This window comes from Passer montanus, unplaced genomic scaffold, assembly GCF_014805655.1.
Source record: "Passer montanus isolate IOZ18808 unplaced genomic scaffold, ASM1480565v1 scaffold8, whole genome shotgun sequence".
Classification (NCBI taxonomy): Eukaryota; Metazoa; Chordata; class Aves; order Passeriformes; family Passeridae; genus Passer; species Passer montanus.
Window position 1 is genome coordinate 6,478,577 of NW_024373256.1, and position 20,949 is coordinate 6,499,525.

Here is a 20,949-nt window from a genome sequence, read left to right on the forward strand (position 1 = left end):
AAGAAGTTTCTAAACTGGCACCAGCCCATTCGTGGCACTCACCATGCGGTCAAGAAGCCCAAATTTCAACTTTGAAGAAGAGATTGAGCAGCCAGCACTGTCTTTGGCATGAGGCTTGCCTGGCCATGCTCTCGCAGCTCCGGCTCAGCCCTGCAATCCAGGGAGCTGGGAGGGTAAATCCCTCCAGGGTAAGCCATGGTGTGCTGAGGTCTCCCTCCTGAGCAGCAATCAGAATCTGTTTTGTCCTGGAAAGCCCACATGAAAGGGTGAAATGATGCCTGATTTTTCTTTTTGTGCGAGTTACATCCTGAGAGGAAACACAAGCTCTGCTGTGAGGCTGCTCCAAATGAACTCCAGATGAAATCTCCAACTGGCCCAAATTCCCACTGACTTCACTGGGTGCTTTGAACAGGCACAAAGGAGACTCTGATAGCTCCAAGCTGGAAAACATATTCACATATGGCTGCCCCATTTGCTCCTGACTCACTGAGAGCAATGGAATTGCTTCCATGTTATTCGTGTGTGAGCAATTTTCCAGACTGCAGCCATAAAGCACTAGATAAAAATGGTTGTAGAGCCTCATATCTTTGAAAGTTGTCTGTAATACATGATTCACATAATTCTTTCCTCCAGTTATCCATTTATGTACTTCCTTTACCTGCTTTAATCCTTCTTTGCTCCTTTTTGCCTAAAGAAATGTTGCTTTAAATTTGTATTTTCAGCTCTTTTGGCTGTTATGCTTCAGAGTCACAATGTTAAAAGAAATATTTGCTCTTTCCATTTAGACTACAAATCTGTGCCTGATATCAAGTGACACCAGATTTGTTTCTGCCATTTTTAAAGCATCTAAATATACCCCCTTTCCTTGTAGACACAATGCAGTTTACTAAGAGGACCTCCAGGTTTCTCCAGGCACACTGTGTACTATTCCCTTAAAGGATAATGGTGGGAGAAAGAATTGCAGTCAGGTGTAGATATTTCTTTGGAAATGGGTTATTTAAATTCAAATTCATATTAATTAATAATAATTGTTTAAATAATAAAAATTCTCTTTTACATAAGGAAATTTTCTAAACAGGGACTAAAAAGTAATTTTCAAAGTGCCTACAAACAGTAGTTTCAAGGAATTGTGTTTGTTTCCTGACATACAAGGATTCTTATTTTCTACAGAGGGACAACACAGCTATTAAATCTCAGTTGTGTCAGACATTAATATGTTGCCATTTGGGTGCCCATCAACCAACCAACAGAAAATTCTGAAAATCACAACATACATTAAACAAACTCCTGCCTGTCCTCTGAAATATTAACCATTTTCTGAGTTGCAATTACAGCAGTAACAACACTCTTTCTGTGTCTCTGTCTTTAACCTTCCTAAAATTGCCAGGAAAATACAAAAGGAGGCTTTTTGCATCTCTTGAACAGGTACTCAGATTCTTGGCATAATATGAACATGAAAAAGATTATTGTGAAAGACTTCATATTCTCTACAGCAGAGAGCTGTAGCTGAGAAAAAAGTGAAACCACGTTTGCTGCTTATATATTCTGTCAAATTAACAAGAGAAAAACTGTGGATGGGCTGCTGCCTATTAATACTGGTTTGTATTATATTCAATTTAAAATGAAATCTGGGGCTTTCAGCATCACTGACTGAGATTAGATCATGTCATTACATAATACCTGACAGCCTTGGTGGAGCTGGTCTGTAGGGGCAACCTCAGTGCAGAACTGAAAAAATCATTTCTAGACTTCAGCAATCAGTAAATAGCCTTACAGATTTACTCAGTGCTTTATTTTCTCCACTCTACCCATATATAAATTACAAGGGCCTCTTGTCATTTTCACTATTATTATTTATTTTAAAAGAGCTTATTTTGAAGTTATCAAGAATCCATACACACTTATTCACCAGTGTAATTGCCTGGAAACTTTTCAGCCTTTCTGGTGTGACATTTTTCACCTTGAAAGGGACATTTGCATTGAGAGTTGAAAACAATTTTAAAACTCAAGGCTGAGAACACCTAGGATTGCTATTACTCATCTTTACCAAGCACTGACAGTTTTAAACCTCCTGAGCACTGAGATAGCTCTGCAATTTCCTGGGGGAGTCAACTATTGTGCAACACCATTGTTTTCCTGTGATAGCACTTTCAAATCATTAGTCCACAGAATTCCAAACATATCTGTAAACAGGTATGATTTATAGCTCCTAGGATGGAAAATCAGACTTAAAATATTACATTTTAAAAAATTATACTAAAAAGCCCCTCTGGATTTCTGAGGAAAGTGCCTCATCACTTGACTATTTACTTCTGGGACAGCTCAGATGAATGAAAACTCCATTGTAGTGGGCAGCATGTAGATAAAGAAAATGGCAGTTCTTTCACAAAAAGTTTAAGCTCTACACTTAAAAAGATCTATGACATCACAAGGGATTGATAATTCAAAACTCAAAATATAATTAATTATTTTCTTAAAAATAAAATTGGATCCACAACATTTTCTTTTTTCTCTTTAAAGGAAAATAAATGGGAATAATATTCTCCATAACATTTCAAGTAAAAGGATATTAAAAACAAATTATAATTTAAATAAACTTCCAAGAGCCACCAAGCTTGGATCCACATGTGATTTGGGAAGATATTTTCTGAATTTTGGAAAAGGGCAACAGGTTTGGGATGCAAAACTAAGAGAAAAATCAGGCACAGACATTGGACAGTAAAATTTTTTTAAGGGGCCTAGTCCTTTTAATAAAATGGACTAGAGCAAATCAAGAATAAACTTGAGATTTCTGAAGCGTACCACTGTCTTTAGTAAGAGGTAGCTAAAACCCAGAAGTTCTCAAGAGCCACATTGCAAACACAAAACAGAGATGCCAAGAGGTGTCTGTGAAGGACAAACTAAACTCAACTCCCTAAATCCTGCCAATATTTACTGAGGAGATGTTCAAAGGCCTGCCCCATTTAGATCTCAATTAATTTAACTAGATTATTATAATCCATCCCACTCAAACTCTCCTTCACTTTCAGCCCATCAGCTCTGTCCCTGGGGTTTCCCAGCTCCAGCCCTGCAAGGAGGCAGCTCTGGCAGAGAACCTGGACAGGGCTCCCATGCAATTAACAGCCAGGGCTGAGGAGCTCAAAATGAACCAGCTCAACTCCCCTCATTCCTTTCATTTTTATACATACCCCACTCTTGTATTTTCTGGGACCCCGACAAAGGGGTGGAAAAGAAGGAATCTGACTTCAAGTTCTTAGAAGGTTAATTTATTACTTTATCATATTATATTATAGAATGCTATTCTAAAACTATACTAAACTATACTAAAGAATACAGAAAGGATAAGGACAGAAAGCTAGAAAGAAAAAAAAATACTAAACAAAAACTCTCTCTTCCGGAGTCTTGACACAGCTTGACTGTGATTGATCATTGAGTAAAAACAATTCACATGAACCAATGAAACAATCATCTACCACATTTCAAAGCAGCAAAACACAGGAGAAGCAAATGAGATAATTATTGTTGTCCTTTTTCTCTGAGGCTTCTCAGCTTCCAAGGGGAGAAATCCTGGACAAGGGATTTTTCCAGAAAACACGACAGTGACCCCCCACAGGTACCTCCATATAGTCTGGGAACGGTGAATGCTGCTTTATTTACTTAGTGCTGCACTCAGGGTGTGCAAACATTCATCATTTTCTGAATGAACTTTTCAAATGCTTTGTTAAATGCATCTCTGTCCAAAAATCTTTTGTTTTTGTTTTTGTTTTTTTTTTACCTCATGTAAATTCATACTCTCAAAATAACTCACCACCTTTAATTACAGTGATCTGCTCCCCATCACTGTAGAAGGGTCTGTACCCAATTATTTTAATTGGGCAGCCCCAAAGCATAAGGCTCCTTTAAATACCAGCTGTAGGTCAGCTGAAAATATGTTAACTCTAGCACAGTAAGAAAGTCCAACTGTTCTAATTTTTTACAATTTAAAAAATAAGCATAAGGTTTGGTATTAATTTGACATGAAAATGGAGTGCTTATAAAATTGAGAACATCCCAACAGCATCCCATCAAAAAAGTTGCAATTGACTGTGTCTGGTTGAACTGAAAAAAAAAGATATTTATTTTTACTATTTTCAGAGTTTGAAGGTAAAATTTTCCACATAAAATGCATTAAACTTTTTAAAAATCAAAATTGTTTTAATTTGAAGATAGTTAAAAAAAACCCAACAATTATATTACTTTCTGAAAGCAAAATTTCTGAAAACAAAACTCTTCTGGGAGAATACTCATCATACTTGAGAGATGGGTGACAAGAAACTGAGCCTTGGTCTGTTCTGCTAATGACAGGGCCCTTGCCCACAGATTAATTTGTTTAAATACCAGGAAGAGAGTGCATTTATAGGCCCTGCTCTGTCAAACCTCCCCATCAGTCTTTTTCCTATTTAGTCCACATAGCAGAATAAAAAATATGCAGAATAAAAAATGTGCCCCTCTGCTGCTGTAATCAAAGTGATTGTGTTTCAGATCAAAAACATTTATTTACTGCATGGATTAAAGGATTAAATTGCATAGGAATGCTCTGCCCAACATTTTGTGCTTGTGCTGGAATCCAGCTGCCCTTAATCTCCATATCATTGACACGGGATATTGATAAAATGGTTTTCCCATTATGCCTTGTTTGTTTGTGATGTATACAGAATTAAAGTAACAAAAATAAGATCCCAGGGTCGTTTTCTGGGATGCAGTTGAGTCCTGAGCCAGCTCTGCTGGCATCCCCTCCATGGCCCTCGTGCAGCCCCAGCGCTGAGCCCTGGCTGTGCAGGGCACCCTCGGGGCCACATCCACCCCAACAGCCCTGGGCACAAATTCCCCTCTTGCTCCACCACCCAGGGTGAGCTCTGCCCTTCCCCAGGCCCAGCTGGGGTGGCAGGTCATGCAGGGACAATGTGACATTGCCTCTGAGCCTGGAGGTGGCTCGGGGACAAACTGACCTGGTTCACAGGCACCAGGATGGTTCAGCCCAGGGAGAAATGAGCAAACAGCCAAAATCACTGCTGAAGGAGCAAAAAGCCAATGGCAAACACACTGTGTGCCATACCTAAATATCCAAAACATCTAAATCTGAAATATCCTCTTCCCTAGGCCACTGTCTCTAGTCCAAACTGCACTGCTCGTAATCTACTGCAAAAGAAACACCTATGGCCACACTCAAGCACTGAATGTTTGTTCTGCTTCCTGTACCCCCAAGGCAAGCTAAATATCTGAAATGTACCCAGAAAAAGGGAAAAGCTTGGAGATATCCATTCATGGGCAAGAAGAATTAATTTTATTTTGATTATTGACTGACTGCAAAAAAAATTGTGTTGCTTGATGATGAAAATCCACTGCATGACTCTTGCTCTTCTTTCATAAACAGGAACAGAGTTCACAAGGAAAAAAATCCATGACTGACCTTGGTGTCAGCAACCACTTCCAAAAGATGAAGCACTTTTCCCCTCAGGTCTATTGTTGCAGGCTCTCTGCAAATTCAGGCAGACATCACTGCATCAAGTTATATCTATCACACAGGGAGGGCTGTCCTAAGAAAATATAGATAAAATCCCCTATTTTTTCTTCTCCTCTAATAAGAGGAGGTACCATCCTCGTATCCCAATAAGTTTCCAGTTCTCTGCAGCTTTGCTTCAAGAATTGTTGACTTGGTAAGCAAATACAGTAAGTTAATTTAGTGTTATTGCCTAATGATCACAAAAGAGGAAAATAAATTAAGAAGTGTCACTCTTTTACTAATCTTTTTCTATTTTACAGGGCACATGTTGGTATTATTGTTTAAGATTATGACGCCTTTAAGGTTCATTTTGTATCTTCAGGCTTCTGCTGTTTTGTGATTAAATGCATGGAAGCAAGTGGAATAATAATTATGTAATTTATGTTCATACACTTCCTCCCACTGGCAGGTTGCTTCTTGACTGAAATTGTATTATTTGATTCATGAGCAGCTACCTATTAAAGATGGCGGGGACAGATACTGCAAATCCCTAAGAGCAATCATGAAAAAATATTTCAGCTACACCACTCATGTCAGGTCCATTTGCACATTTTTATCACTGATTCATGTTCTGTAATCTACTGCTTCAACTGAGAGCATTTATCCCTGCTCCTTGTGAATAACAGTAAAAGAATATGGAGAGGTGAATCACACAACTCCGAGTGTGCAGTTCCTACCATTGATTCAGGCAAAACAGGAATATAATTGTTGACCAAATTTTCAAATACAGAGAAGAAAAATTTTGCAGCTAAGGCAATTAATGTGTTTTCTTCCACCCTAGGAAAAGTAAAATACCTCAAAAGTGCCAAACACAGATAAATTAAATGGGAACAATTCTGCTAAAGGTAAAAGGGGTAGCATTTCTTTTCTGTGTATCCAGTTCCTGAGTGATGAAATTAATCACAGCTGAAGAGCAACACATTATTTACACAGCAGGGACACTAAAAGACATGGTCCTGCATTGTGCCGAGCTCTGTTCAAGCTTTTCCTTTAAGAAAAATGTAGAAGAGTAGCAGGGAAATCAGAAGGAGGATGGAGTGAAGTAACTCAACCACGCTGACAAAGTGAGTCAATGAGAAACACAAAACAGATCCTGGCATTTGCCAGCCTGTGCCATGGCTGGCAGGTGTCAGAGTTTCTCTCACATCCTCACATTTACAGTAGGAACTGTAAACTGAGTTTTGAACCATTCAGCTGCATTCCTCCATGAATGAACTGCAGTCAGGGGATAATTCCAATTCTGTATCTACATGTAGGTCTGTGTAAATAATAGTGAGGTTTTTAAGATTCTGATCTGACAAAGCTACTCTGCTCTTTAGAAAACTCAAGGCCATTCTTTGACTGAGCAACATTTGAAAGTAAGAGAAACAGTGAGAAACTAAAGGCAGTATTTTTCATTGCAAAGGAAATGCATCACAGTGTTTTGTCTTGTTGGAATCTGGAATGAGGGATTATGCCATTAATTCTGTGTATGTTGCTCTTAACAAAACCCCTGAAATCTATGGTTCTGATATTTTACAAAGACAGGACTAAAAATTGGTGAAAATCCTCTTCTCAAGCATTGCTTGTCATGCTGCAATAAATACCAAGAGCTGCACAAGCACAGCCTAACCAAGCATCCAGTCTTATTCAGAAACAGCCTAAAAAGTTACAAACTGTTTTCTAAAATAAAACCTCTGATTAAGAAGTGGGGGTTTAGACGCTAAATTGAGTTACACTGACATTAATTCAGCCCCTCTAAAGAATAAGTTTTGTGTCAGTCTATGAACTTATTTCACAAAAAAAAACGTGTGTGTTAAAAACACAGTTGCCAAAGCTGAGTTCTCCTTCTAGGTGGATTTACAGAAGAGTGCTACAAAGGAAGCTGAGCACCCTTGGATGTAACTATTACTACAGCAAAATACCTTCATTCAGGTCAGAGAAAAGAACAGATGAATCCCATAGCACACATAATGCCTAAAAAATAGACATGAATGAAAGTTAAACTGAGCTAGGTGTCTTTCCCTGCACGACTGACAGCCTGTTTGAGAGCTGAACACAGAATTCATATCTGTACTGAGCCATCCCACAGCTCCACAGCATCACATCTGTCACAGCAGGCATAAAACAAGCATTTTGGCACTTTCAATGGTTACCTCATTCACAACATACCAGCTCAGTGAAACAGCCAAAGCAGAGGCAAGCACATCATCATTTCACCCCAAATTATTGTTTATTTTTTTGCAAGACTGTGAAGGGCTCAGGAAGTTTGAGTGTTTCTTTTCCCCAAATCACCAGATCAAAAGCAGGTAATAGGTCAGAGGAAGGGTCCCCAATATTCCAGTTCTTCATTATCTCTGTTTCATAAATCTTCCATTTTTGATCCATTTCCAGAATACAAAAGAATCCAAACACTTTCACCAAGAGTTTACAGGCCACAGTGAGAAATTACTCTTTTCTCTCCAGAAATTTCCAAAAGCTAAAGCAAGGGCAGCACATCTCACACAGGGTGCATCCAGCTCCACATCTGGGAACCAGATCCAGCCTGCAGGGCAAATTCATCTGACCTGCCTCAGTTTTACTGTCACTGTGCCATCTCCTGGGGGTCTGTGCACGTCCCTGCATTTTGTCTCTGCCATGCACATAGAGTGGAAGGGGGAAGAGGGCAAAGGGGCTGTGGGAGATCATAGAATTTTGGACACTGTCCCAGAAAACTTTCTCTAAATTAATTTAATCCCAACAAAATTGAGTTTGGACCACACAGACTGCAGTACCTAAACAAGAAAGGCAAGAAAATTGTTTTAACTTGGAGACACTTATTTTGACTCACAAAGCCACTATGTTTTACAACACACACACACATCCTAAGTATCAAAAATATCAACTTTCCCCCACAGATTTTCTTCATACCAGAGGGTTTGCACCACACACAGAGTTGGACAGGGAACCCTGAAGTCCCAATCCTCCACAGAACCTCACAAAGATGGGGAGTAGTTCCTTCACATGCTCAAACTAAAAAATAAATGGTAGCATAGTGTACTGCATGAGAGGTTAAAAACCAGACTTTTTAATAATGGATGCTGTTAATTTACAAAATATTAATATGGCATCTTTCTTTACTTGATAACGGCTATTTTTTTGTATTACAGAAAGAAATAGGGGCAGCTATTACACACAGAAACAACATTTCAGTGACACCACCAGACCTCAATTAAAAGTTCTGTGCCACTTAGCATTGCTTCAAGGGATGGTAGAGCAATACTGACCCACTCCAAAGTGGTTTATGAATTGCTACTGATGAGAACTCTTGCTGAATAAGCAGAATGGGTTCTTTAATGCCACTTTCTTACAAGCAGCAGCAAGGAGTGGAGAGAGACAGTAATTAATGTGTTAGTAACAAGAGAAACAAAGAGCCAGCAAAGGTCTGTCCTTTCCCAGCTCTCAGGCTGAGCAAGCTTCTCTAACATAGCTGGTACTGTAACAGTTCTCAGGGGCTGGACTGAGGGTAAGCAATGCCTGATTGATTAAGGTACAATCCTGACAGTATTTTACAGCCTGGATAAATATCCTTTCCCAAAAAAATAAAATCAGGCTGCAGGCAGCAAGTGAAGCCTGGTATTAGGGTGTGGAGCACATGAATTTAAGAAGCCAAAGCTCATAGCACCTCCAAATATACCAAATGTCAACAGTGTGTTCAGCACAAGAACCAGGTGGATTGGAAATGGGCTTTTACCAGTGCTTTGTTATGACAGCTGATTTCTGTGACAGTTAAGTGTTTTCTTCCAAGAAATCCAACCATTGTGGATTAAATGGCAAGATAAGAGCTCATACAAAGCTCTAATGAGGTTTGTGTTGCTGAGCACAATAAGAAATGAACTGCTTCTGCCCAGACCACACTGCCAAAACAGGGGGCAGGGGAGAGGTGCCCACACTGGTTAGTGCTTCTCCCTTGGAAGCACAGACACAGCCAACTCTGCCACCTCATTTCTTACAAGCAGCATGACAGGATCCTCCAGGGCTAGACAAGGTCAGCAAGGGTTTTATAGCTCACTCAAGATGGATTTTCAAAGACTGTGTTAACCACATGTAGTCCTCCAGTGGAGCCGGAGTGAACAGCATCACCAAAGGACAAAAACACCCCAAACAAAACAAAGGACAAATAAAAAATGCATTTGTAACACCAAAACATCCCTTACCAAGTTTCCCTGATGATGTTCTGAGCCGGACCCAGCCATCAGAGCATGTTACCCCAGCAGAAAACCTTTACCAGGCTGCTCACTGCCCTCAGCCAGTCTGGGCTGGGGGATTCCACTCCATTTGCTGGCAACTAACATGAAACTCCATTCTTGAGAGGAAACAAACAAAGAAACAAATTTTAGGGCAGCCTCTTTCTTCCTGTTTCAACAGGCTCAGCTTCACCTCTGCCACTTCTCCTGCTTCCTTGGCTAAAATTCCCTGGTTTTGCAGAGATTCCACTCAGTCCCTGCCCTTGGAGAAGGGCAGGGGCAGCCACAGAAGGGTGCCCATCAGCCATCCCTTCCCTTTCCCTTCTCCTCCCCAGGGTTTCTGTCCCCAGGGCTGGCAGGATCACCCAGCAGGTGCCCCAGGGACAGGGGGATGCAGTGCCAGGAGCTCCCGAGCAGCTGAGGGGCCCCAGCTGGAACCAGGATGCTCCAATCCTATGTGGTGTTTTCTGGGAGGAATTGGAAGAAATAAAAAGACTTCTCAGAGTAAAGCATTGGATTATAACAGGGGAGGGAGAAGTTTGAAGGCAGAGAGGGAGCACAACCCATGCTTGGAGCTCTCAGGGAAAGGCAATGCTCATTTAAAGATGAAAAAGCCACAGTGCAGAGATGGAAGTCTGTTACCAATTTCACAGACTTCCTCTTGTTTTGTTTTTTTTTCCCTGCATTTCAGCACCTGGAGGTCCCAGGTGAGGTGACACAGCTCATGCACACAGGGATAGTGAGACCCAACACAGTCAAGGGACAATGATGATAAACTACATACAAGTCACCAGTTGTTTCACATGTGCTCTCTTGAACCTCTAAAATGTGAGATGCACCCACACTGAGCTGATTAAAAGCTCCTGTGAGTGTGAAATCTTCTCTCTGAATAGGCTTCTACACCACAAAGGAACATTTCATACATCATATTTGAAACAGATCAGAGCCTTAAAAGCAACTTTATTCCACTGCCATTATGGAACAGAGCTTTCATTGTCTGCCCCTGAAACACTTTGAGTCATCATCTTCCAGTAATAACTAATCCCTTGCTCACTCTGCACCTGACAATGCATGGACAGCCCAATTACAGGAGAGGAAAGTGGCACACCATTTTCAGAGGATGGACTCAAACACTCAACTCCTGTTAAAGGCTTTTGTTTCAGAGCACAATTCACTTAAGCAAACAAGTTCTGATAATCTACTTTGAGAGCAGAGTGTAATAATAAAAAGTTAAATTGCAGCAGCATCATCTAATAAAGACAGAGTAAAACATGATTACAAAAGTCAGGAGATAAAACAGTGTAATTTGAGAAACCTGACAACTATTTATTCCCCATATAATCACCACAGCTTACATTTTTATCCAGGTTTTCATGCCAAACTTGCTTCTTAGTTATTACTATTTCTGTGCCTTGAGTGACCTCCCAGAGTGCCCAGTTCACACCAATACAGGTAAATGTGCCAAAGCCTACCGAGATGTATATCTCTGTATTGTACACAGAATTATGGCTGGCACAACTTTGGTGTCAAGGACTTGTGACTAGTTACCCCATGAAGATCTGGTGAAATCTGTCCATAACTCTACAGAGATTAAAAAGCAAATGCAACAGGAGGAACTTTCAGAATGGCACAATGCTCAATCACACAAATTTCAGAGAGAATTGTAAATTTGACCTCTCTTGAGTGTTTGATTTTGCAGAGTAATGACATTGGCTTTTTTGTGTAGTATCTAATCTGAGGGAAGAAACCTTGAAGGGAATACTTAGAGTGAATTGACATTTAATGTAGTTCACTTTCAAGTATCTGCTCAGCAAGATGCATTCTGAGCATGGATCTCTAACAAGACAGAGGCAACCCTTATCTACAGTCATAAAAAATTAAATGCAGCTAAGATAGATGTCACATGTTCGTGGAGATAATCAGGAACTTCCTACCCTGTACTTTGTCAAACCCCCTTCCTGCTAATGGACAGCTGCTGCTGATACAAGAGATGTCAGATATCCCCCAGGCTCTGAAGAAGGCTCATGTATAACTAAAAGCTTTCAGATTTATCTCCTGGAGCTGGTGGTGAAACTCTGGGTTAAGACTGTGTAAATCTTCTCACAAACTGAGGTGCATCCACAGCATATCTTGCGAAAGAAGGGAACCAGGTATTAACATTTGCACATTAACACCTTCAGGGAGCTCATTAAAATAACTCCCTGCTCCCTCACACCCCAAGCCTTCTTTCAGGAGTATATCTGAGATGATGCCAACAGCAAAAGAGATGTCACAAATCTAAAGACAACAAAGTTTGTCTCTTAACTCACATTCACATTTTCCCATTAAGATTTCTATCATGGACAGAGAAGTGGCTGAATTATCTGATGACTTCCTGTCAGGGAATGCTGTCATCTCTCAGACATATCCAAGAGGTGCAAATAAGAAATGATCCTGCATCTCCTCTGTGCAGTGTGTGCTGTATTTCACAGCTGCAAATATTACAATCTTCAATGAAGGGAAGGCAACAATTCCCTTCAAGTCATGAAAGCACTGAGCTCAGTTGTGAATGACTGCAGACAGAGCGTGTTGTGACACATGCAGGAAGTGCTATGTTTTATAAGAAGATTATTCTTGCCAACATGATTTTGATAAGGAAGTAAGTCTTTGCAAAAAAATAAAAAAAGGATGTTTGTTTTCCAAATCCTTAAACAGTCCTTAGCACTCATTTATTTCAGCTTCCCCTTGTACATAGTGCCATAGAGCAATACTCTCCTTGATACAAAAGGAGCACCAAGTATGGGAATGAAGGGCCCATCCATCATACAATGAAGCAAAATCATAGTCATAGGATAATATTAAAAATATTAAGAATAAAATGAATACCACAGAGTTTTATAAAATATTTATTTGGAAAAAAATCACTCTGTACAAATTTAACATTCTCAACACTGAAGTTTTATAAAAATGCTAACACAACAGAAAGACAAGTGAAACATTAAACTGCTCTTCTTCTTAAATTACAAAGGAACAGGTTCATTCTAAAGAAGCTACTGTAATTCTAAACAGTAAACAGAACTTGGTAAGATTTCAGTTTTTCTCTATTACAAACAAATACAGGTATCAAAGGATGACTTTTTCCATCCTTTTTTAAACTTCCCCCCAAACACTGTCCACAACTAAACCAAATACTCTAAATGGTTTACACTTTTACTGTACATAGCTTGTGCTCCAGGAAAAGTCAGCACAATTTGATCATCATTTTCTCAGTGCCTAACAAAATCTCGCCTCTTTAACATTTGGTACAAAATTGTCTGTACAAAGCAACATTGCTCATGTAAATCTGAAGCAAACTTAAAAGTTAAGAGCATTTATCTGTGCCTTCAATTTGGCATTACGAAGAGAGTGATTAAGTAAAATTTCACAGAAGAAAACTCAGTAATTGGGATTACCACATTTTTCTCTTTTTGTAGTAATTGCTATTGTATAAAAAAATCATATACTGCAGGTTATTAGGAATGGCAGACCCTAAATCTAACAATGCTAGTTTCATAGTCTTCATCATAAAATTAGATTTTTCTGTATATTATTTTTCTCTCTTCATTTTAATCTATTTGCAAAAGCTGCTGTTGCATATCAACTGCATAAACAGGAGGAAATGTCTCCTCATGAAATTAAAACCAGTAAAAACACCATACTACTGTAAACACAGCTAGAATGAAAACTGACAAAACACAGTGTGACAGGTAAGCCATCGTCTGGAAAGCTCTTTTCACATTTTCTTAACACAAAATATGGCTCACACCACAAACAACAGGAGGAAATAAAAACAACAACAACAAAAAAAACCAAACACAAAAACAACAAAACCAACAAAACCCCCCAGAAACTATTGAAAGGTTTGCATCACAGCCAGGGGTGCCAGGCGGGGTCCATCCGGCAGAGGTTGTCCAGGCTGTTGGCAGCTGCCACCAGAGTGTTGACTTTGCTTTCCCCTCCCTCAAACTGGGCGAGGTTGTGCAGGCGAGTCATGATGGCAGTCACAGCTTTCTGAACCAGGGAAACCAGCTGCTGGCTGTCCATGTTCTCGGGCTGCCCAGCTGCTGACAGGGGAGAGGAGGTGTCCTCTTGGGTTTTTTTGTGCCACGCGATGATTTCATCCCTCAGCACAGTTTTTAGGATGCCATCAACCTATGTGAAGAAGAAAAATCAGATTATTGCACTTAATCCAAAGAACAATCAGGTTCTATCAGATTAGAGAATTGTAACTAGATTTTAATGGACAGTATTTTGACACTTTTGGTGCCACACTGCAATTTCAGACTTTTCAAGGTGAGTATGGCTTCCAAATATCTTTATTATTTCCTCTCCAGGTATTTCTTTTCACAAAAACTTTCCGTTACAATAACACAACACAATGACTCCTACAGAAATTAATATCATATATTAAGATATTGATACACAATTTAGCACATCCTATTTTTAAATTACTCCACTAAATTCATGGCTTCTACAACACACACACAGACTTGTCTTGGGCACAGATTTGGAGCACTTTGAAAAGCTGGAGGGTTTTTTTTGCAGTCATTACACTCTTGGGGAATATTATTTTCTGCTTCACAAGGAAAGAACACTGACTACAACATCCATACATATGTATCTAATATATATACACATATATGTTATATAGGCCAGTTCTACCTTTGGATGAAAAAGAAATGCCTGCAACAAATACTTTCCTATTTTTTCTCATCACTGAGTTGAGTTACTGGTATTAATCTGCCAACTCCAACAGTCTCAAGCTTCTAAAGCAAACTTTTATTAAGTCTCCAGTCTGAATCAAATTAAAGCTTACACAAAACCTAAAACATTTCCAAAATTTCAGATGGCCTTTGTGATGACCTCAGGGTAAAATTTTAAAACAAATCCGCACCATCATGCAGTTCCTACCTTTACCAAAACGTGCTGTTTTGTTTATAAATTATCAAATAGAAACCTGCAAAAGAAGGCATACAAACCTTGAAGTTTGGCTGTGCAAAGCAGCGAGCTACTGCAATCATGGATGCAGTGAGGGGCCCCGAGACCCCGATGGTGGTGAGGAATTCCGAGATGTTCGGGGTGAGCCGGAAGGGAACCGGGCGATTGGCGTCCAGATCCCCCGTGGCATCGTTAATGTCAAAGCGAAAGTACGCCACGTTGAGCTTGCCAGTGTCCTGGGATTAACAGAAACACACACAAAGGCAATTAAAGGAACTGATTTTCCACCATGGAACCAAAAGCAGTTGGATTTTGTGTCTGTTAATGCTGAGTTCCATCAGTGCTTCAAAAGAGTTTCACTTGTTTAGACAAATAATTTTGAGGAATGAAGTTATAAATAATGGCATGCACAAAGGTAGGTGTTTCTCTCAAAATGTTGTGTCCAAACCCCTCACTAAATACATGTAATACCAAACTTAAGGAGTAGATTCTTTGGCATGCACAAAGGTAAGTATTTCTCTCAAAATGTGGCAACCAAACCCCTCACTAAAAACGTGTAATGCCAAACTTGAGTAGATTCCTCTGGATCCTGATCTGTATGGATCCTGGATCACTGCCAATAGACCTCTGGGTGTCCAAGGGTCACTGTGGGTAAACACCTGAACACTTAATAGAGGGATCAAAAATCCCTAATTACTCTACAGACTATAGCTCTCTATACATTAAAATGACATTCAATTGAGACTTCAATAAATATCACCTTTGCTCTTTTTAAGGTGGCAAACCCCATTTTAAATATAGTATTAACATGTAATACCAAACTTGAGTAGATTCCTCTGGATCCTGATCTATATGGAGTCACTGCCAATAGACGTCTGGGTGTCCAAGGTTCACCTGAACACTTAATAGAGGGCTCAAAAAACCCTAATTACTCTACAGACTATCACCTTTGCTCTTTTTTAATGTGGCAAACCCCATTTTAAATATAGTATTGAAACAGAAAAATCATGATTAATAGGAGTTGTAGCTTGATGAATATGCCCAAAAGAGAATGGTATTTGAAAAGGGGCCCTTTAAGAAAATGAAGCTCTGTATTTTATTTTCCTTACACCTAAGTGATTTAATACAAAGGTATTTTGAAAGCAATATATTTGAAAGAAGACTATAAAGAGAGACTTATCAGTCATTTACATCAAGAGTTCAAATATCTAAGAACAATTTCAGAAAGTTCTAAACTCTCACCACAGAAGGCAGCACTGATGTCCATGGGGACTGCAGTGCTCCCTCCAGGATGTGCAATCACACAGAAATAAAAAGCCTACTGAAATGCACTGATAATTATCTATGTTGAACTTCGATTCATTTCAAAAGCACAGTGCAAATATCCACCTCATCCAAGATGAGAGAATGAGCAAACTGAAGCACACCTGGGCAATCTGCAGCATCTCAGGGTTGAGCCTGTTCAGGTGAAAGATGAATTCTGCAAAGCCAATGAGGGCCAGCTGGATGGTGAACATCTTCCGGAAGGTCCAGTAATCCGTGGCGTTGGGGAAGGTGTGCAGGGCCCACTCCTTGAGCATGCTGCGAGGCACCATGTTACTCTGCACCTCCTTCAGGATGTCTCTGAGAACCTGCACAGCAAAAGGGTTGGGTGGAAAAAGGCATTTTTAATGCACTCCTTAGCAACAGACAAATCGACCTAAAGCAGCTACCAATCTGCTCGTAATTGCTGTATCTCGTTTTAGGAAAATAAAAAACAAACAAAAAGAAAAATCTACCAAAATATTTAATTACTATAGCATACACTAGGCCTAATTAGTTATAAAAAGTAGGATCTGTTACACCAGAAAGCATGATAGTCATGCTGACTTCAATTAAAGGGTTGTTAAAGTTTCAAATGTAAGAATTCTGAAAATAGAAACAAGTGTTATGTAGCATTTCCATTTTTATTTTCTAACAAAGAAAGTCTGAGAATTGTTTAGACTATGTCTGTAATACATATTTACTGTGTATTTTCTAATAGCTATATTTGGAATGGGACTGGCATTTTATCTATGAATTTCCACTAACCCAAACCAAAAAAAAAAAACATAAAACCACCTTATACATTACAACTGGTTGTTTGGTGGAAGTTACAGAGAGAGACAGCTTTGTTCTTTCTGAGTACTTAATTTATTTGGTGAGATTGCCCAACTACTTCTGTTTGGCTTAGATGAATGGATCCACTGGCAATTTTAAGAGAAATATTAGAAGAACATGGGAAGCCTGCCTCACAAAGCATGCTGTAGCTGCTTATGTAAATTAGAAATGCTGCTTCCCATGCTGTCAATTAATTATTTTTAAAGCACTAAACAAGTGAGCAAAAAAAAAAAAAAATCAATCAGCACCCTGCCTGTTTTCAGTTGCATTTACCCAAAACAACTTCCAGCAATACAAATACAGCTTTTTTTTTTCATAAAATCATTCCAAGATTACCTAAAACTCTCAAGAGATATAAAGTTCTCATTATGCAAAAAGTCCAGCCACAACCCAGGCACTGTGTATCTGTCTGACATCTAATGACATCTACCAAACACACACATTCCTGCTAAGCTGAACTGCCTTTAAAAGACAGGCTCTGCTGAATATTTCTATCTTCTATAGAAATCCTTTTAGCAAAGTCCCACCTTTATATACAATAACTTAAACCTGTCAGAATCTGCTACCTCTTTTCTAAACTCCAAAATATTCTGTTATTTAGTACATAATGAACTTCCTAAATTCTGAAGAAGCACTGGGGGGAATTTGCCAAGGCACAGCAGGGTGCTGGGGACAGCCCTGGATGGAATGGCCCAGGGATGGAATTACCCAGGCAGGGCAGGGTGCTGGGGGAAGCCCTGGATGAAACTGTCCAGGGATGGAATTACCCAGAGATGGAATTGCCCAGAGATGGAATTGCCCAGGGCAAGGCAGGGCTCAGGGCACAGCCCTGGATGGAATTGCCCAGGGATGGAATTGCCCAGGGATGGAATTGTCCAGGGCAAGGTAGGGCTCAAGGCACAGCCTTGGATGGAATTGCCCGGGGCAGGGCAGGGCTCAGGGCACAGCCCTGGATGAAATTGCCCAGGGATGGAATTGCCCAGAGATGGAATTGTGCAGGGCAGGGCAGGGCTCAGGGCACAGCCCTGGATGGAATTGCCCAGGGATGGAGTTGTCCAGGGCAAGGTAGGGCTCAGGGCACAGCCCTGGATGGAATTTCCCGGGGCAGGGCACGGCAGGGCTCAGGGCACAGCCCTGGATGGAACTGCCTGAGGCAGGGCACGGCAGGGCTCAGGGCAGCCCCTGAGCTGACCCCGTGCTGCAGTACCTGGTGACTGGCCTGCGTGCCCCGAGCCTGCACCGTGGCCAGCCGGTCGTAGTAGCGGGAGATGGGGTTGTCGTGCTCGATGCCCTTCTTGGCGCAGCGCTGCTTGTAGATCTCCACCAGGGACAGCGAGGAGGGGTTGTCCTCCACCAGCCGCATCTGCGGGGACACCGCCACCACCCGCGGCACTGCGCAGGGGCGGGGCACAGAGAGCAAAGCAAATCTGAGTTCTTCAGAGCCCAAATGCTGACACACCAGAACACAAACACAACCCTGATAACCAACTGGAGCCTATCAACGGAAAAGTTTAATGCTGTGCTCATAACTAATATTTAAGCTCAGGTAAAAAATAATTACAGTAGGGTTTTTTTTAATCTTAATAGAAATATCAACGGTATTTTCAAAACAAAATTGAGTACTCATAATTTTTCCTATTTTTCTTTATCTTCACGAAAGAGGGTAATACTTTGTTTAGATGAAATTCAGCAGCAAAAATAAAAAGTATTTCTTCTGTGTTAAAAAAGAAATTCAATATTCCTATATCACAACTCAGGGAGAAAAAGTTGTGTTTTGTCCCTCTTCTGTTGTCTCTAAACATTTGCTCCAAAGTATGTGTGCCCACTTCCACACCAACAGGCCCAGTGGGCATCTCTGCCTTTCATATTCACAAGTGCACTTGATATCATAAGCAATGCACATAAGCATTTCTAAAAACACCCCAGATCCCACGCAATCAGCTGCACTCCTCCAGAGGGGTGCTACAGCTCCAGACAAGACTAATCACCCAGACAGATGTGAATTTACCTCCTGAATATTCAAAAACCTTCAGCCATTAGAACCCTTGAGCGCAACTTACGTTTAAAAACAACACAGCTCTCTCTCTTTTCAGTACCTGTGAAGAACAAATGTCTTTTGGTGGTCTCCTTCCTCTTCTCCAGGCAGGGGTTGAGGAGGCGCAGCAGCTGCAGGACGCGCTCCTCGCGGCGCGACTCGGTCAGGCAGGCGTCGTTCATCACCAGGTAGGGGTAGATCTTCCCGTTGTGCCCGCGGATGTACAGCCTGCGGGCAGCTGTGTTGTGCTTCTGCACTATCTCCACCCTGGGCATGAACCTACCAGGAGCATTCAGAGAGCTTTGTGACTCTTTGGAACAACAGAATCTCTAGTGATTATGATCAGCTTGCAGCATCGTACAAGAAAACCAAATCCACTCTGAACAGTGCAGGTGTTTAGTGATCAAACAAAGTTATTGAAGGAGGATAAATTAAAAAGGTCTTACACCCAAGTCTGACTACATATGTATATGTATATATGTAATACACATACATAAAATATTTATCTATTACAAAATATCTATCTACTTTTGCAGAGTGGATGGATGGATGGATGGATGGATGGATGGATGGATGGATGGATGGATGGATGGATGGATGGATGGAGCTTTAATTTTCTTCTCTGTTTCCAGAATTACAGCTACCAAAGGGAATTTTTAGGTTACCTTGCTATCTTGATGTAGTAATGTGTTGGCTTTGGCATAAGGAATTCTCCAGGTATCTCTACTTCTGCAGTTTGAGCTGAGAAGTTACTTAGAAAGCGGCACTTTTCCTCTATGAGGAAGAACTTTGGAAGCTGTTTAGTTTTGGCCTCCAGAATTTTGATCCATTTCTTTAGTTTGGAGATAAGGTTGTGCAGTTTCATTGATCCTGGCACACTGAAGTCAAAATCTGAAAAAAAAAAAAGAGCCAAACAAAAACAAATCACCCAATTCAATAGTGCAAGCCCAACATACACACACCCACTAATATGAACTGCCTTTAAAAGAGAGGCTCTGTTGAATATTTCTATTTTCTATAGAAAACGTTTTTGCAAAGTCCCAGCATTATATAGAACAATAACTTAAACCTGTCAGAATCTGCTACCTCTTTTCTGCATAGAATTCTACATAATGCTGTTATTTAGTACATAACAAACTTCCTAAGATTTTCTTGTTTTAGAGTCACACAAACATTGAAAAGCATATAGTGAAAAATTTAAATACTATTACTGTATTGAATTCTCTATATACTGCAACCAGACATACTGCATAGAAAGAAAGCAGTAACACCCCAAATTATTACATCAGACCACTCAGTGGAAGAGGAAAAGTAGGCTTGCTTTATAACACTATAATTTTCTACCTGTTTCATTACAAGTCACTTATTTATTTAAAATCAGTGGAGACTTTTTACTCCTAAAATGAATGAAAGAGCCCCAGTTGAGGATATAACATAGAATCCATGAGGAACTGCAGGACAAATAAGAAAATTGTTATTATTACTATTCTCAGGTGCCAGAAAATTCTTATTCTTCTCTTAGACAACAACTGAAAGACACTTCAGGAAGAACAGCCACAGCAGCCCAAGAAAAATGACAATATTATGCAAACAGCCTGCTCTTTCCACTGCAATGTCAACAGTACCAGAGAGTGAGAATATCTCCTTTAATCCACATGCAGGTGAAGAAGGAACTTTCTCAAGGTCAATACCTGGACTTCAGTACATTATGCAAGGAATTCTGTAACAGAAATCACTGCAACACTGAGCACTTTCTGGGCCACACCAACACCATCTTCCCAACACTGCTCTCACTACAGTTTCAGACGAAGCAAATAATAAATAAATAAATAAATGTCTTTGAATTTCCCAAAAGAGGGAAAATGAAATGATGGCTCAGCACTTCAGTGCCACAACAATGAAAGATTAAACACACTTGGATAAGAAGACAAACTGCTCTCTGTAAACCTCATTAGTTATGGCATCCCAAACTATGCAAGTTAACCAACAGACTTGAATTTTTAACTCATCTTCACTCCCTAGAAGATGCCATTTTAAGCTCAACATGTCTCAAGTGAAAAAGCAACTGAAAA

General features: G+C 40.2%; 1 protein-coding gene across 5 annotated transcripts in view; it reads right to left on the bottom strand.

Moving 5' to 3' along the window:
* Positions 1-12,616: 12,616 nt before the first annotated feature.
* Positions 12,617-20,949, bottom strand: part of LOC120513103 (transformation/transcription domain associated protein) — a 76,764-nt gene continuing 68,431 nt past the window's right edge. For all 5 annotated transcript variants that reach the window (XM_039732170.1, XM_039732169.1, XM_039732167.1 and 2 more), the window contains exons 66-71: positions 19,543-19,768; positions 18,939-19,156; positions 18,050-18,234; positions 16,131-16,334; positions 14,745-14,939; positions 12,617-13,917 (exon numbers count right to left, since the gene is read on the bottom strand). In XM_039732170.1, coding sequence (XP_039588104.1) covers positions 13,633-13,917; positions 14,745-14,939; positions 16,131-16,334; positions 18,050-18,234; positions 18,939-19,156; positions 19,543-19,768 — 1,313 coding nt within the window. In that variant the 3' untranslated portion in view covers positions 12,617-13,632. The remainder of the gene's footprint in view (positions 13,918-14,744; positions 14,940-16,130; positions 16,335-18,049; positions 18,235-18,938; positions 19,157-19,542; positions 19,769-20,949) is intronic.